Genomic DNA, 16,905 nt, shown 5'->3' with positions numbered 1-16,905 from the left:
AAGTGCACACTCACGTTTCACACATTGCAACTAGCTGTTTTTCCCCAATGACTCTGGCTTTTTAAAGAAACCAAGTCAGCTGCCTTTGCCTTTGTGGTACTGTCCATGTTTTCCTAGAGGCTGGGAAGGGCCAGAGCCAGCTATGTTCACAGGCTTACATGCTGTCAGCTTGTGTTACATAATGTGGATATGGGGAGTTCCAATGCATTGTTTGACCTACGACATTGAAACTATTGACTAACTGGCTCTTTATTTACTCTCTGAGTTCGCTCACCGAGTTGTACTGTCCCTTCCCTCGACCTTTTAGGTTGATTGTACTTGAGACAAAGATTATTTAGCATCTAAACAATCCATACAAATGGACACTTATAAAGAACCATTTATTCATCTGTTGATTTTCATTCATTATTTTCATCAATTACAATTTTTCCTCTCCCTGCATCAGAGGAAACCACAAAAGACCTGACAGATTTAGGTAGTCAACTGAGTGTGTAGGCTGCTCAATTAGTAGTATATTAGTGAGTACTAATTGATAAGAGATCTTTTTTTTTCTTATATAAGGATATTTATGACTTTGTAAGTGCCCTTTAGACCAACTCAGGACAGGGTACAAAATGGGGCCCATGGATGGAGCTGTGAGCCCAGCTCACCACTGTTCAACTCTCTTCTCCATAACAAATTGTCCATGGGGACCCTCAGCATCCAGGGGCAAAAGGGCCAAGTACACAGGGGTCTCTGCTCCTTCTTCTGGGCTCTTGGTGGCACTGGGTCCCGCCATGTCGGTTCTCACCCACCCTGGGCAGCAGGCATTCAGGAGGATCTTGTCCCCTTTCCTCTGCTCACTCAGTTTCCTGGCGTGGATCCTGGAGAGAACGGTGACGCCAATCTTCGTCACTCCGTATGCGCTGCTGGGCCAGCCCTCCTTCTGGTGCACTCCCTTCTTGGTATCCTCCACAAACTTGTTCATGAGCCCCACCAGCTCCTCCTCGGTGATGGTCTCACTGCGGAACTTCTGCTGCAGCTCTGGGCTGCAGCTTTTAAGGGCTCTGAGACTCATCATGCTAGATATGTTCACCACTCTCCCTAAGATACACCACAAAGCATTATGTAGAAAGGTGTGCAACAATCCTGTAGAAAGGTGAATGCCAAATTTGCAGGGATTTTGAAGCAGAAAATTTTCATATGAGAGACAGTTACTGGTATGAGTTCTAAGAGGAATGCGCATAGCAAGTGTGGTGGTAGTTGCATAAAGAACTTCATTCCTGCCTTCAAATTTTGGCTGAGTAGAGTCAGGTGAGATTTGGAAGAGCTGCCCTTTGAGGTCCTGGTGAACCAGAGCCTTAGAAGTAGCACAACTTAATAGGATGACAGGACAGGGAAACAGGATAAAAGCTGAGAGTAAGCTGTACATGCAAGTACCCAACTCGAAGCCACACATTTAAATTTTTCTAAAAGTAGCTGCTTAATTGCTGCTTTATTTAATGGGTGGGTTCATCTCCTGTCCCATTACTTAGGGTAACCATTACAGCAGTTTACAACCAAAGAAATGTGATAGTCGTATCCAGCACCTTGAGCACGTTGAAGGGGAGTTAAAATGGGCCCGGAGTTAAGCAGCGGCAGATTATGGACATCTCTGTGTGCCATGCTAAGGGCTTGGACTTTCCTCCTGAAGGATTTTTGGGAGCGGCATGACCATGCAGACAGCATGCAGGATGCTGGGAAAGGAAAAGACTCAAGACCAGAGGTGCCCTGTGAGGGTTTGCAGTTGTCCAGAGGGACAGGTGAGGGCCTGCTGTAAAGCCGGAGAGATGGATTCAGGAGGAACTCAGTGGGCACAACTCCTAGGACCTAGTAAGTGATTATGAGGGGTGGGGCATGGTGACCTGCACGATCCTGGTGGGTAGGTGGTGGGGTCTGTGTCCCAGATAACTTAGGGAAAAGGACAGGGATCCTCTGGAAACATCTTAGATTGTGGGGAAAGGCATCAGAAAGAGACGGAAAGGCAGCAAGACAACTATGTGGTCGGGAGCTTAAGGAGTGTTCCAGACAGGTGACAGGTATTAGAAGGGCCTAATGAACTGGTGGTAGTAAAGGTTCCACCAGCCTGAATAACATCTCTCTGAAAGAGCAGAGAAAGGGTACAGGATGGACTCCCACGCGGAGAGGCATGGAGCAAAGAAAGAGCATCTCTCAGGAGACGTTTGAGCTAAGACCTGAAGGCTAAGAGAGTTAGCCAGGTGTGCAAAGACCAGTGGGATGGGGAGGACGAATGGCCATGGGAGTGGGAGAAGTGAGGACAAAGTCCTGAGGCAGAATGGCACCTATCAGCTGGCAGGAGACAAAGCACAGAGGTCAGTGCACATGCAGCATGGAGAGGAAGCAGGAGCCTGTAGGAGAAATCCCAGACAAGCAGGGGCCAGAGTCAAGCCCCAAAGAGAAGGTGCGCTGTTTCCCATCAGACTCACCTTGGGGTTTTATTACAGGGAGTAATTCTGTGCACACATCTCGGGTACCAAAGAAGTTTGTTTTCATCGTCACTTCCGCTTGAATATGAAAGGGTGTGGGATCAGCAACTTTTAGGAGAAAAAGAGAACATAGTTAACACATTGTACCCACAAGGTAAAATTCTATAGAATGATACTAAAAATAAAAAATTAGTGCCTTCTGTCTAAAGTCTGTGTCTGGTTACAGTATTGTGCCAATCTATTGGTTTGATAACGTTCTAGTGTTTTTGTAAGATGGTACCATTGGGGGAAAGAGGATGAAGGGCGCACACACTGGATCTTGGCATAACCATTTTTTCTTTTTGCAATTTATCGTTTATTTTAAAATCAGTTCAAAATTCATTCAATGGCCTTAAAGCTCAATTCAGAAAAACTGCAGAAAATCTGAAAGAGATCCCCAAAAGTCCGAGCCAGGGAAACACAAAGTTCCCTTTGGCTGGAAAACTCCCTTTCTCTAAGGTTTCTGCACTCCCTACATCTCCCAGCTCCTCCCTCTCCTCCCTAGGGAGTCCTTCCGGACCCCGCAGCCGGTAGGAGCCCCAGTGCAGCGCTTCTTCGACAGGAGCAGCCCACGTCGGGGAGGCCACGTCCCCTCCCGGTACCCTTGAAGGCGATGCCCGCGTTGTTGACCAGCACGTCCAGGCCCCCGTACTCCTTGAGCAGGAAGTCGCGCAGGGTGCGGATGCTCTGCAGGTCGTCGATGTCCAGCTGGTGGAAACGTGGGCTCAGACCCTCCGCCTGCAGCTGCTGCACGGCTGCCTGGCCCCGCGCTACGTCCCGCGCCGTGAGCACCACTTCCCCCGAGAACAGCCGGCACAAGTCGCGCACGATGGCCAAGCCGATGCCCTTGTTGCCTCCAGTCACCAGCGCTACACGGATGCCGGACTTCATGGCTGAATGGGACGCGCGGGACACCTGCGTGAAGAACAGACCTGGCTCAGGCCCTGGAGATGCGCGGCGTGTATCCCAGAGACTGCGCGAATCTGGCGGGCGTGGGGCGCCCACCCGTAGGTTACACGCCCGGCCGCTGAGCGCGCAGGCGCAGGCCCCGCCCCTAGCGGGGAGGGGCGGGCGCGGGGCGGGGCGGAGCGGAACCACCCCTACCCCTCCCCACCCGAACTTCGCCTGGGTGCCGAGCGGGCGGAGAGCCAGCTGGCCTGACTTTGCAGAACCTGCTGGCTGAAGAGCGAGCCCGCGGGCGGACAGCCAGCTGGCCTGACTTTGCAGAACTGCTGGCTGAAGAGCGAGGACGGACTCTAGCTGCTGGCTGCCGGCTGCCCACATAGCAGTGAAGAACCATTCGTAGTGGCCATGTGCCACTGCTTGTCCTTGGTTCTCTGAGGGGTTTTCTTCCTATTCCCCCAGCTGTTCAATCATTCCTAGTTGTGTTTGAAGAAATAGTACATTTGCATGTTTTTTTTTCCTGTTAAAAAAAAAAAAAAGGCCGGGCGCGGTGGCTCAAGCCTGTAATCCCAGCACTTTGGGAGGCCGAGGCGGGTGGATCACGAGGTCAGGAGATCGAGACTATCCTGGCTAACATGGTGAAACCCCGTCTCTACTAAAAATACAAAAAACTAGCCGGGCGTGGTGGCGGGCGCCTGTAGTCTCAGCTACTTGGGAGGCTGAGGCGGGAGAATGGCGTGAACCCGGGAGGCGGAGCTTGCAGTGAGCCGAGATCACGCCACTGCACTCCAGCCTGGGAGACACAGCGAGACTCCGTCTAAAAAAAAAAAAAAAAAAAAAAAAAAAATATATATATATATATATATATATATATATATATATATATATATATATACTGCAGGAACTGCAGTCTTTGGAGCTAGAGTTGCAGAAGAAACTGGAAGGAAATGACAGGGTATCAAGTTTTTGTTGATTTCCCCCCTAAGTATATGAAAACAAAGCTACTGACTTAGCCAGATTTTCCAATAATGGTGGGAAACATTCATTAAATCTTTACAAGGTGACTTCTCTGGGCATTTGCAGGGCCATCAGTTTACCTGTGCATAGGTGTAGGAGGTTTCACAGCCATATTTTACACTGAAAATAACACTCCAGGATGTACCTTTTAATCCCCATCTTAAAATGAAGAAACAGAGATCTATCCTGAGAGTTTATAACTTAGTTCAGTGGTGGGAAATAGAGAAATGCCAGGGGTTCAGTCTAGGTCCGGTGGTTCACAGCACAGAAAGCCTATCACTGAGACCCCATTATTGTCAGAGAAGAAGGCATTATTTGGGTGCTACAGCCTATGGGGGGAGATCAGTCTCAAATCTATCTTCTCAACTGATTAAAATTAGGATATAGCAGGGAAGAAATGTAACTGCATGTGCAAAAACAGCAGGATTTGGGGAGAGATGAGGAGGAGTGGATCAACAGGCATCAGTTAGGAAATTGTTAGAGGTGAGGGGTCTGGCATCTGATTGTCCAGATGTGGTGATCTGATAAGTTTCAGTTCCTAGGTGCTACCTGGGAGGTCTGATGGCTAGTTTCCTGAGAAAGGAACTCAGATAAGACAAATGTAAATTTCTCAAGTTTTTAGACTGGGAGAGTCAATTTGTTTATTTAAAGGAGACCAGGCCAGACGCGGTGGCTCACACCTGTAATCCCAGCACTTTGGGAGGCTGAGGCAGGTGGATCATGAGGTCAGGAACTCAAGACCAGCCTGGCCAACATGGTGAAACCCCATCTCTACTAAAAAAAAAAATACAAAAATTAGTTGGGTGTGGTGGCAGGCGCCTGTAATCCCAGCTACTTGGGAGGCTGAAGCAGAGACTTGCTTGCTTGAACCCCAGAGGCAGAGGTTGCAGTGAGCCGAGATCACGCCACTGCACTCCAGCCTGGGCAACAGAGCAAGACTCCGTCTCAAAAAAAAAAAAAAAAAAAAAAGACCATAAACATCCGTCCTATGGGACAATTGCATGGTTTCAAAATGAGTGTTCTTCCTTCCTACTTACAAGGGAATCGGGGATAAGGTCAAGTTTCATTTCTGTGCTGTCCCATAGGTTGCCACTATCACAGGTGGCCTTTTAAACATAAATTCAAATTAAGCGATATTTGTAATTCAGTTTTTTAGTTGCACTAGCCACATCTCCGGTGCTCAATATTTGCATGTGTTAGTGGTTACTGTATTGGGCAGTATAGATTTAGGATATTTCCATCCTTGCAGAAAGGTCTGTTGAACAGCACTGCTTTAAATAGATTGCAATTACATTGCAATTTCAAGGTAGGATTCCAATCAGTTGCTTTAAAACAAGTTAGTAATCAAGGAAAGACCCTTGTTTTTTTCAACTGAAATTTTTGTTGAGCTAATTATAGATTCATATGCAGTTGTAAGAAATAATACAGAGATTCCTTACCCTTTACTCAGTTTCACTCAATAGTAACATATTGCAGAAGTATAGTACAGCATCACAATGAAGATATTGACAACAAAATAGTCCACCAATCATACTCAGATTTCCCCAGTTTGATGTGTACTTTGTATATGTATTTAGTCCTATATAATTTTATCAAATGTTGGTTTGTGTATCCACCACTACAGTTAAATGAGTATGTTTCCATTAGCACAAAGAGCCCTCCTGTTGCACTTTTATCACCAAACATACCTATTACTCCCCAAACCGACTCTATTTCATGGCACCCACTAATCTGTTCACCATTTCTACAAGTTTGTTGTTTCAAAAATGTTACATAGATGGAGTCATACAGTTTGTAGTCTTTCGTTTTGTTTTGTTTTGTTTTTTTCCACTCAGGATAATTCAGAGCTCTGTTTTGGATTTTCTTTCCTATCCCAGGGTGTGGGGTTGGGTCTGTCATTGGCTGGGTTCTCTCCACTTCATCAGCTACTGTCTTCTGTAGCTGGTGTGAGTCAGTGTTAAGAGTGGGATGGATTAAATTTATTAAGAGGGCCAGTCACAATAGAACATGGTGTACAGGGAACTTTGGACAGCGTGAGGGTCCTGCTGTTTCAAAAGGCAAATCCTATGAGGGCATGAATCATGAGTTTGAGTCTGATTTGTTTATTTTTTTAGGACAGGTACCAACATAAGAATTGACAGGTACATTGGGCAGGATGCTCCGGAAAATATATAAAATATGTATTAACAAGAATTTACTGTATGATAAAGGTGGCCTTAACAACTAGTGAGGGAAATAATTATTCCAAAATTGGCACTGGGGAAAGGGCATAGTGATTGGAAAGAAAAAAGATCCCTTACAACATACACTAAATAATTTCTGGAGACAGAAAGAGAAACAGTGATTTATAAATGAATCCATAGAACAACTAAAACAAAAGTAACTTTTATTTTCAATAGGGGAAAATGCTTTATTTTATAAGCATAAAAATAAGGGAAGAATCATAAATGTCTGATGGGTTTGACTATGGGAAACTTTTTGAAAATTTGTTTTTGAAAAGCACAATTTAAAGCCTGTGAATTAAGCTCTACTTGGATGATTTTGTATTGTTTTCTCTGTTATATCTGGGTCTTGATTCTGGTGCTATATGTGAGGAGCCTCCAATATGCAGCACCTTGTCTGGATTCTGAACAATTTAAGAAAACAGAAATTTAAAAGATGGAGTTTCCAGATCTCTGCTATTACTGCTCTGCTATTGGCTAAGTTGGAAGACATGCCTTAGTTGTGAGAATCAAAAGTCTGAGACTATATTGGCTGCTATATAGATCAAGAATTTTATAATACCAATTAACCTGTGGAATGAATTCATCTTTACTACCCACCTTTTTTTTGTTTTTTAATAGAACACTTCATGAATTTGCATGCCATCCTTCTACAGGCACCATGCTAATCTTGTATCATTCCAGTTTTAGTATATATGCTGCCCAAACGAGCACTACTACCCACTAGTTTAAAGCAATTAAAGAACACAGTTCCCACAGTCACAAAAAAGAATGGAATCATTTCCTTTGCAGCAACATGGATGCAGCTGGAGGCTATTGTGCTAGGTGAATTAACGCAGAAAAAGAAAACCAAATAATGCATGTTTTCACTTATAAGTGGGAGCTAAACATTTGAGTACACAGGGACACAAAGAAGGGAACAATAACACTGGGGATTCCAAAAGGGGGAGAGTGGGTAAGGATTGAAAAACGACCTATTGGGTACTATGTTTTCTACTTGGGATCATTAGATGCCCAAACCTCAGCATCAGGCAATATACTGATGTAACAAACCTGCACATGTACCCCCTGAATCTAAAAACAAAAACAAAATACCCTAAAACACAGTTCCATGGTATATATTAAAAGATGTTGGAAAATAATATTCTTAAATTTTGAATTGTGAGGTTCTCTGGGTTGTTCCTTTGATTATTTACTCTCATGGAGCTCTGCTTGACACTGACTGTGTTCCTCTTTCATTTTATGTTTGTTTAGGATATTCAATAAGCCTTTTTAAAGTGGTAGACCATGGACTTTGAGACCTGGAATCAATCTGTGGCTTAGGTGCTTAGTAGTTATGTAACTCAAGCAATTTGCTGAATTCTGTGAAAGACAAAGCCAGACACTAAGGTGGTAAGGACAGATTTTAGTCAATAATGAACTACTATAATAGAAAGAGGGTCTAGTGTAAATGAACTTTCATTTGTACGGAGGTGACTGTGCCTTTTAAAGGCAGAATGAAGGATCAGGAAGGGGGAGGAATTAGGGAAATGACAAATTACCAAGGATTGCTCAGTGGAAATGTTGGTTAGGCCAGCTTTGTCTGTTAGCTGGCAATTAGCAAAGTTGGGATTCTATTCTCCCACTACAAAGACTGAAAGACAGGGGCCCTATCATTTCTGATGATTACATTTCAGAGGAATGGCTTTCAGGTCTGAGAAAGACATTCTTTTTCTTTTCTTTTTTTTGAGACGGAGTTTCTCATTTCTGTCTCAGGCTGGAGTGCAGTGGTGCAATCTTGGCTCACTGCAACCTCTGCCTCCCAGGTTCAAGAGATTCTCGTGCCTCAGCCTCTCAAGTAGCTGGGACTACAAGCATGCGCTACCACACCTGGCTAACTTTTTGTATATTTAGTAGAGAAAGGGTTTCACCATGTTGGCCAGGCTGGTCTCGAACTCCTGACCTCAGGTGATCTGCCCGCCTTGGCCTCCCAAAGTTCTGGGATTACAGGCGTAAGCCACCTCACCTGGCCAAAAAACACTCCTGAGTAGGACATACATCTCAAAGGGTCAGAGGAAGAATTCACAGCTGTAAGCCGTTTTCAGTAAATGCTTTAAGAAAGGGCAGTCAGGGACCTATTGTCAGAAGTTGGTTATTACAACCACATTTTTTTTTGGCAGCTTAAACATTCTCAGTAAGGGACTAGAGTCATACTAGGTGTTAGGGTCATCCTAGCCATGTAGTCTTGAACTGTGTGTGTGTGTGTTTTTTTTTTTTTAGAAAGAAAAACAAAAACAACTCACAATGTATAAATTTAGAAAAGGAGATGGAGACTTTATTTCTTCTAAAGGGGTACAACCTGCAAGGTAGCCATCCTGGAGGCTGGGGAGCTGACTCCAGCAGAAACTCAGAGACAGGCACTTTGAAGGGGGAGGCTTTGAGGCAGGAGCTTTAGACTGCACAGGTTGGCTAAACTTACACATTCAACAGGTTACATGAGGGGCTATGAATATTCATGAAGGTGGACCTGATACATGCATATTGAAGAAACATGCATGTAACATACGACTCATGTATATTCAGTTTGGGATGGTGACTTGACATTTAAGTGTATTACGATTAGGTCCTATCTGTCAAAAGTCTTTCAGGACATCAAGGCACACAAGTACACAGCCTCTGTAAACCAGAACCAGTCCATTCCATAGTCCGTGATCTTCTTATAGGGAGAAAGTTGTTGAAATCAGTCTCTTGTCTAATCAAAGCCGTAGTTACGGCTTTTGTGTAAGAGTTAGAGAAAGAGGAAAGAAGCAAAAATACGTTGGCAGTTAGAAACAGGTTTACTTTAGATGGCCCATTTTGGTTCGGAGCCCTTTCTCTTACTAAGAGTATATATTGGTTTTAGGGTGAGGGGGCTTATCACAAGCTTGGAATGTTTATGTGTGTGGATAAGTTTATGGCGGGGTTGGAATCCCGCCATAAGGGGAGGAGGGGAGGTTATCTTGAGGCAGACATTTTTCTGGCCTGGAGGGGGCTTTATCTAGGGTCTAGCATGTCTCTGGTCAGGAAGGAGTTTGGAATGTTTCTGGTTGGAGATGTTACTTGTGATTTATGGTCATGCTGACCTTAGCCATTCGGCTGATGCCCTTTGGATTTAGGCAGTTTTTTATTAAAGTGAACTTTAGCATGAGGGGCTTGTCCAAGATGACGATGCTCCTGCTCTGTCAATCCAGACCCTATAGTTACAAAAAGGAGGAGGGACAGCATTTTCTTTCTGGCTACTTCCTGCTGATGAGGGTACAGAGAGTTTTCTGGTCTTGGGTTGACTGTAGGAGCAATGCCGTCTATAGATGTTTTTGGGTAGTTGTTTGTGAAATGGCCATGATCCTGTCAGTTAAAAATCTTTGAAAAAGGTTAATTAGGCAGGGTAAGAACATTAGTCCCAGGCATATTATTAGAAGAGGGCCCAGGAATGGAATGACCCATGCTATGATTTTGTTCCCAAACCAAGCATTTATTTGGTTGTTTTGGTACTTCCTTTTTAGCCCTTTCCTTAATAATAATCAATCAAAATGCTACAGTAATTGAGATTTTCTGTCCGATATTCCACCCTGAGAGTGCTACAGTATATAGTCCTACTGCAAATAGTAGAGTAAAGCAATTTCCACAAGGGTGGTATAGTAAGTAATTTCCATTAAAAAGTTTTCACATTTGACTTAAAAGGAGAGATAGGAATGACAAAAACTATTTGGTGAGGTAGGGATGAGACTAAGGTGAGTAGTTCTCGGTTACTTATCACTTATCTTCATTTTTTTTTTTTTTGAGATGGAGCTTTGCTCTTGTCACCCAGACTGCAGTGCAATGGTACAGTCTTGGCTCACTGCAACCTCCGCCTCCCGAGTTTAAGTGATTCTCCTGCCTCAGCCTCCCGAGTAGCTGGGACTACAGGCGCACACCACCACATCTGGCTAATTTTTGTATTTTTAGTAGACGGGATTTCACCATATTGGCCAGGCTGGTCTCGAACTCCTGACCTTGTGATCTGCCTGCCTCGGCCTCCCATAGTGCTGGGATTACAGGCATGAGCCACCGCACCCAGCCTAGTTACTTATCTTTTATGATTTTCAGTGTATGATTTCCTATTTATTTACATTAATATTTAAGATTTTTTTTTGGGCTCTCAGGTTGCTTCCTTAGCTTTCCAGGCTTTGACTTGCCTGTGATGTATTTAGGAGTTGATTCCTGTAACAGATACCCTCTTAATTACCCTGGGTTCCATGGACTCACTAGACTTGGTGGGAAGGATTCCGGGAACCCTTAGTTATTAGTTGTCAGCACCAGCAGTGAAGAGATTTTCTCCTGTCATGGTTGGGGGGCTTAGAGGCAGCATCTGCTGAAACATCTAGTTTTCAGCTTCTAGGGCTTTAAGAAAGCACAGCTTATTTTGGAATCTTGTAGCCAGAACAATTAGAATTTAATTTAAAATGAAGAAAATAACAAAAATTGAAAAAAACACTAGAATTTAATGACAGGTGTGCTATAGTTTTTGAAACATAATTTTCTTTCTCCAGTTTCCCATTTTTATTAAAAGACAAATCATGGTAGGCCTAGTTTGCTTTATTATATGTGGCTTAATTATCTGGATACAGTGCAGCAAGAATAATTATTTGTTACATAGGCCTTTTAAATTAGCTTTGATGGAACTTTGTTCTGTAGAGAGAATCTGAGGTGAGACCTTTTTAAAGGCATGCCCAGTCACAGATTTGTACCATCAAATACCTATGAGTTGTTGAATTTGTCTCTTCTTGAGGTCCCAAGATAACCTGGGGTTCCTGGCCTGTTAGAAAGGGACATTCTTTACTTGCCACAGATCAGAAACCCTGTACAAGAACTTTGTACACAGAATATGAGGCCAGTTTCCAAGGGCTTTATTGGCTTCATAAATTTAGTTTTTTTTTTTTTGAGACGGAGTCTTGCTCTGTGCCCCAGGCTGGAGTGCAGTGGCGTGATCTCGGCTCACTGCAAGCTCCGCCTCCCCGGGTTCACGCTATTCTCCTGCCTCAGCCTCCCGAGTAGCTGGGACTACAGGCGCCCGCCACCTCGCCCAGCTAATTTTCTTGTATTTTTAGTAGAGACGGGGTTTCACCGTGTTAGCCAGGATGGTCTCGATCTCCTGACCTCGTGATCCGCCCGTCTCGGCCTCCCAAAGTGCTGGGATTACAGGCTTGAGCCACCGCGCCCGGCCAGGCATAAATTTTGATTCCTCAAAGGAAAGCACACCATTCCAGTCAAAGCCTTGGTAAAATAACCAGTTTTTCCAATTGTGTCCTGTTACAAAAGAAAACAGATACTTATTGCACTTATGCAAATAACTATATTGCCATAACTTAAGAATACTCACAGATAGTTTCCAAATTCTGGAGAAAATCAGGTAGAGAGAAACAAGTATGCTCCAAATTTTGTTCATGGGCGCATACTAAATTGTTAAAAGCTGTCAGTATCTCCAAAGAACAGTTTCTTTAACTTTGAAAAACGAAACAAAACGTTGGCAATATTTTAAGCGAAATATCAAGATTACTACAGTCTCCTATTAGTTTAGTTCATGCAGTTAATTCCTGTCCTGCTTGATATTAATGAAAATTTTAGCTTTTCAAGAGTTCTGAACGTTTTTCTTCCATTCTGATGTTACAATTTCCAAAGTTATCAGAAACCTGCATTCAAGAGCACCTGTTAGACTTTTATAGCTGATCATAAAACCACCTTTTAAGGAGCGCCGAAATAAGACAATTGTATGGATGAGAAAAATTTTAGGGTGGCCATAGGTAAAGACACAATTGACAAGGATAGCTGTTACCTCTGTGGCACACAGTAAGTTTAACATAACAATTATAATTATTACTGATAATGTACACTAAGATATATCAGAATTATCAGAGTCTCCTATAACCCTGGAAAACATATCAATAACATATCATATAAATATAGATCAAAGAAAACCAAATACCATTTTATATTTAGCAATGCTTCCTTGTATGATTTTATACCAAATAAACTAAATTTTACCTTTATATTAGTGTGCTATTAATGTTAAACTCAATTTTAATAAAACCTTGTAGACATAGTTACCCGATTTTAATGTTTGACGATGAGGTAAGATTTTCATAGACTCTTTTTAACCCTTTATAATTTTTGTTAAAGAACAGGTTAATGCTTTAAGAGAAACCCGTTGTGCTTTTATTTTAATGCCTAATTTACAGAAAAGCTGGATGACACCCCTTCAATCTTTAGCCAAAATGTTTACACACAGAATTTCCTTTACAATTAACCTTTCGAAACTTGCTTAAACCTTCAAAAACAATTCTTTAAACTTTTAACATAGGTTAAAAATCCACGTTCTTATGCCTACCAAAATACACTTTTTACCAAAAGTGTATTTTATTTTCCTTATGCACCCCTTGCACATAAACTGTCTCTTTAATAGTTTTAAATACATGTTGCACTGTTAACTTTTAGCAACCTTTACCTTTGTTGAGAACCCTGGTAAGTGGGATTTTAATGATGTGCTAGGTGTAGAGCCTAGCACCTAGACAGAAATGCAGATAAGGTCTGGCTTAGCCCAGCATTTAACTCCATGTGTCCTAGATTTTCCCTAGCTGCAAAGCAGGCAAATTGTACAGCCAAGAGTTCTAGCGACATTTCATAAAGCACTCGGGAGGCCTACTTACTTTTAAATTATACATTTCTTGCCTAAATTCCAGGTTACTGGGTTTTCTGACCCCACACTCCACGTAGCGGTTATGGGAGTGTACGGGTGCCGACCTCGTCCCAGACTATTGGGCATTGGCGGCGAGTCCGCGGACACTGCGCATGCGCGAGCCGGAAGCTGCCGCCCGCGGCGGAAGGGGCCGACCCGGGAGACTGAGGACTTGGATTGCTTAAGGACACCAGGCGGGCGGGACGACCTTCAGCCTCTCTCTCTGCAGCTTTGGCCCGTTCCTTTAACTTTTGTTCACTTGGGGCCGTTTGGCGTTTCCACGTGCCTTGGGCCCGCCCACTGCAGCCGCCATCTTGGAAACGGCCGCTGGCGCCTAGCTGAGCTGGTAGGACTTCCGGGTCGGGCCTCCAGTTGCCCGGGTAACGGGAGCAAAGTCTCGCTGGTGAGTTACTTAGTCTTTCATTCATCAGCGTAAAAAGAACTGAGTTCAGGTCGCAGGTCTCCTCCAGGGCGGACATTATCGTGTGCGCTGTAGTAACCTCTCATCGTGTGGAGTCGTTCACTTAGCGCGTATTGCTCCGGCGCCCTGCGTAACGCTAAGGAGCCTGAGGCCTGGGGTCCGATGCCCGCCTGGCTGTACTGTGGCGGCGGGAGCGGTGTGTGTGGGACCGTAGGGCGGCCTCACGGCTAGAGTTTCAGGACTGTGGGGTGCCTGTGTCTGTGGCGGTCGCCGGTGTCCTCGTGGTCCTCAGCAGGGTGCGGGTGGACAGCTCGCGCGAGGGCCCGGGAGTCTTGGAAACACTTTCCGTCGCGGTCTCTGGACTGAGCGCTGGGACCCGGACCGAACCAGCCGCGCTTGCCTCTGGAGCTGGACTAGCCGACTTTCGTTAGGTCAAATAATGAACCTTATACTGCTCAAGTGCGGTGTTAATACCGCCTGGAGTTCTTGTCTCTTACTCATTTCTATCCCCGTATATTTTAGAAGTAGATTTATTTTAATTTTATTTATTTATTTTTTTCTGTGACAGAGTCTCGCTCTGTCGCCCAGGCTGGAGTGCAGTGGCGTGATCTCGTCTGGCTGCAACCTCCGCCTCCTGAGTTCAAGCGATTCTCCTGCCTCAGCCTCCCGAGTAGCTGGTATTACAGGTGCCTGCCACCAGTCCCGGCTAAGTTTTGTATTTTTAGTAGAGACGGGGTTTCACCATGTTTGCCAGGCTGGTCTCGAACTCCTGACCTCAGCCCGCCTCGGGCTCCCAAAGTGCTGGGTTTACAGGCATGAGCCACCATGCCCGGCCCTTATTTTGTTTTTATTTTTATTTTTATTTATGCATTTATTTTTTGAGATGGAGCCTCGCTCTGTCGCCCAGGCTGGAGTGCAGTAGTGCGATCTCAGCTCACTGCAACCTCCCCCTCCCGGGTTCAGGCGATTCTCCTGCCTCAGCCTCCCAAGTAGCTGGGATTACAGGCGTGTGCCACCACGCCCAGCTATTTTTTGTATTTTTAGTAGATTAAGCTGTAGTCACTAGGTCTGCAAGATAAAACTGTTTTAGAGGGACTGATAATAATGGGAATTCTGTAACTGTAGGGATCATGATTTAGCTTACAGTATAAACCTTTCATTTACAAAAACACTTGAGAGAAACAGTTTACCAAAATATACATTTGTATACTTAAAGGTACAAAGAACAGTGATTATCATATAACTGGAAAGTAAAAGAAATGTTTTTTATTTTAGGTTGAGCATTTCCACAGAAATTACAGTTTTATCCTTTTTGAAAAAATAGAATTGTGTTTCAGAAAGAAGAAACTACAGTTTTAGCATGCAGAAAGGAAAAGGGAGAACAAGCCGGATCAGAAGACGAAAACTTTGCAGAAGTTCTGAACCAAGAGGAGGTACAGTTTTTGTTTTAGTGACAGTGATGAAAAAAGAAATCCTTTTGTGATTGCTTGTTTGTTCATACGTAGCTTTCCTTTCTTTCTTTTTTTTCTGAGACGGATTCTTGCTCTGTTGCCCACGCTGGAGTACAGTGGTGTGATCTTGGCTCACTGTAACCTCCACTTCCCAGGTTCAAGTGATTCTCTTGCCTCAGCCTCCCAAGTTGCTGGGACTACAGGCATGAGCCACCATGCTCGGCCTAACACATAGCTTTTCTCAAAGGCACACAGTGTTCAAAGAGAATCTTTCTTTTTTCTTTTCTTTTTTTTTTTTTTTTTTTTTTGGAGACAAGGTACAGTCTGTTACCCAGATTGGAGTGCAGTGGCGTGATCATGGCTCTCTACAGCCTTGAACTGCCAGGCTCAAGTGATCTCCTGCCTTAGCCTCCCTCCTGCCTCAGCCTCCCAAGTACCTCGGACTACAGGTACATGCCACTCCATCCGGCTAATGTTTTTTTAAATTAGTTTTAGCAACAGGGTCTCACTATGTTGCCCAGGCCAGTCTTGAACTCCTGGGCTCAAGTGGTCCTCCTGCCTCGGCCTCCCAAAGCACTGGGATTACAGGCATGAGTCGCTGTGCCCAACCCAGAGAGAATATTTCTTAAATAACACTCTTTTTTTTTTTTTTTTTTTGAGACGGAGTCTCGTGCTGTTGCCCAGGCTGGAGTGCAGTGGCCGGATCTCAGCTCACTGCAAGCTCCGCCTCCCGGGTTTATGCCATTCTCCTGCCTCAGCCTCCCGAGTAACTGGGATTACAGGCGCCCGCCAACTCACCTGGCTAGTTTTTTGTATTTTTTTAGTAGAGACGGGGTTTCACCGTGTTCGCCAGGATGGTCTCGATCTCCTGACCTCGTGATCCACCCGCCTCAGCCTCCCAAAGTGCTGGGATTACAGGCTTGAGCCACCGCGCCCGGCCTATAACACTCTTTTTAATGGTGCCATTGTATTCTTTTAGATCCTGGTGGGAATGTGAAGATATCTAACTCATTGTTTCAACTGTCTTCTCTGGGGGTGACTCCCAAGTTTCTTTTTCTGGTCTTGACCTTCAGCCACCTGTAGGATATCAGTGTTTGGATGTAAATGTATCACTTCAAATTCGGGGTAACCCTGTCTGAAGAAGATACTGTATCTTGTTCAATACAAAAGTGGCCATCTGGAAAGTCCTATGTAAATCCAACTGAATATGGTACAAGATATGGATAAGTTCACTTGTTTTTTCTCTTATGGAGATCCAGTTGTTGGATCATCATTTATTGAAAAGACTACCTTTTTCCACTGATTTGCCTTCACACTTTGTCAGAAATCAGTTGTTCATTTACATATGGACCTCTTCCAATTTTCTGTCCTGTTCCATTGACCTATTTGTCTGTCTTGACAATATCACAGTAATTTGATTACTGTAGATTTAGAATAAGTTTTAAAATCAATCTTTCAAAGACATCGTGGCTATTCGAGGCTTTTTGCATTTCCATATGAGTTTTGGGATCAGCTTGTTAATTCCTGTACGAAAGCCTGCTTGAATTTTGATTAGGATTACATTGAATGAATATAGTCATATGTTGCATAAGGATGTTTTGGTTGATGGATCACATGTACAGTGGTGGTCCTATTAGATTACAATACCGTATTTTTT

General features: G+C 44.0%; 2 protein-coding genes and 1 non-coding gene across 7 annotated transcripts in view; 1 reads left to right on the top strand and 2 right to left on the bottom strand.

Annotated features, from left to right (window-relative positions):
• Positions 1-361: 361 nt before the first annotated feature.
• LOC105472665 (carbonyl reductase [NADPH] 1) lies at positions 362-13,470 on the bottom strand. The gene is made up of 4 exons (XM_011726132.2): positions 13,348-13,470; positions 3,107-3,419; positions 2,466-2,573; positions 362-1,083 (listed from the first exon to the last, which is right to left on the bottom strand). The coding sequence occupies exons 1-4, from the start codon at positions 13,360-13,362 to the stop codon at positions 647-649; spliced, it is 873 nt and encodes a 290-aa protein (XP_011724434.2). The 5' UTR covers positions 13,363-13,470; the 3' UTR covers positions 362-646.
• On the bottom strand, positions 7,258-7,360 carry LOC112425070 (U6 spliceosomal RNA). The gene has a single exon (XR_003016069.1). It is a non-coding gene; the product is annotated as a U6 spliceosomal RNA (small nuclear RNA).
• The window catches only part of LOC105472664 (SET domain containing 4), a 25,516-nt gene continuing 22,030 nt past the window's right edge, over positions 13,420-16,905 (top strand). For 2 of the 5 annotated variants that reach the window (XM_024790046.2, XM_011726127.3), the window contains exons 1-2: positions 13,420-13,779; positions 15,122-15,230. In XM_024790046.2, the coding sequence (XP_024645814.1) occupies positions 13,420-13,779; positions 15,122-15,230 (469 nt within the window). Of the gene's footprint in view, positions 14,229-15,072; positions 15,231-16,905 lie in introns of all 5 variants that reach the window. The other 3 variants (XM_071095689.1, XM_011726129.2, XM_011726128.3) reach the window with 3 other exon arrangements.

This window comes from Macaca nemestrina, chromosome 4, assembly GCF_043159975.1.
Source record: "Macaca nemestrina isolate mMacNem1 chromosome 4, mMacNem.hap1, whole genome shotgun sequence".
NCBI lineage: Eukaryota > Metazoa > Chordata > Mammalia > Primates > Cercopithecidae > Macaca > Macaca nemestrina.
Note: the sequence above shows the minus strand (reverse complement) of the source record. Positions and strands in the feature narration are given on the sequence as shown.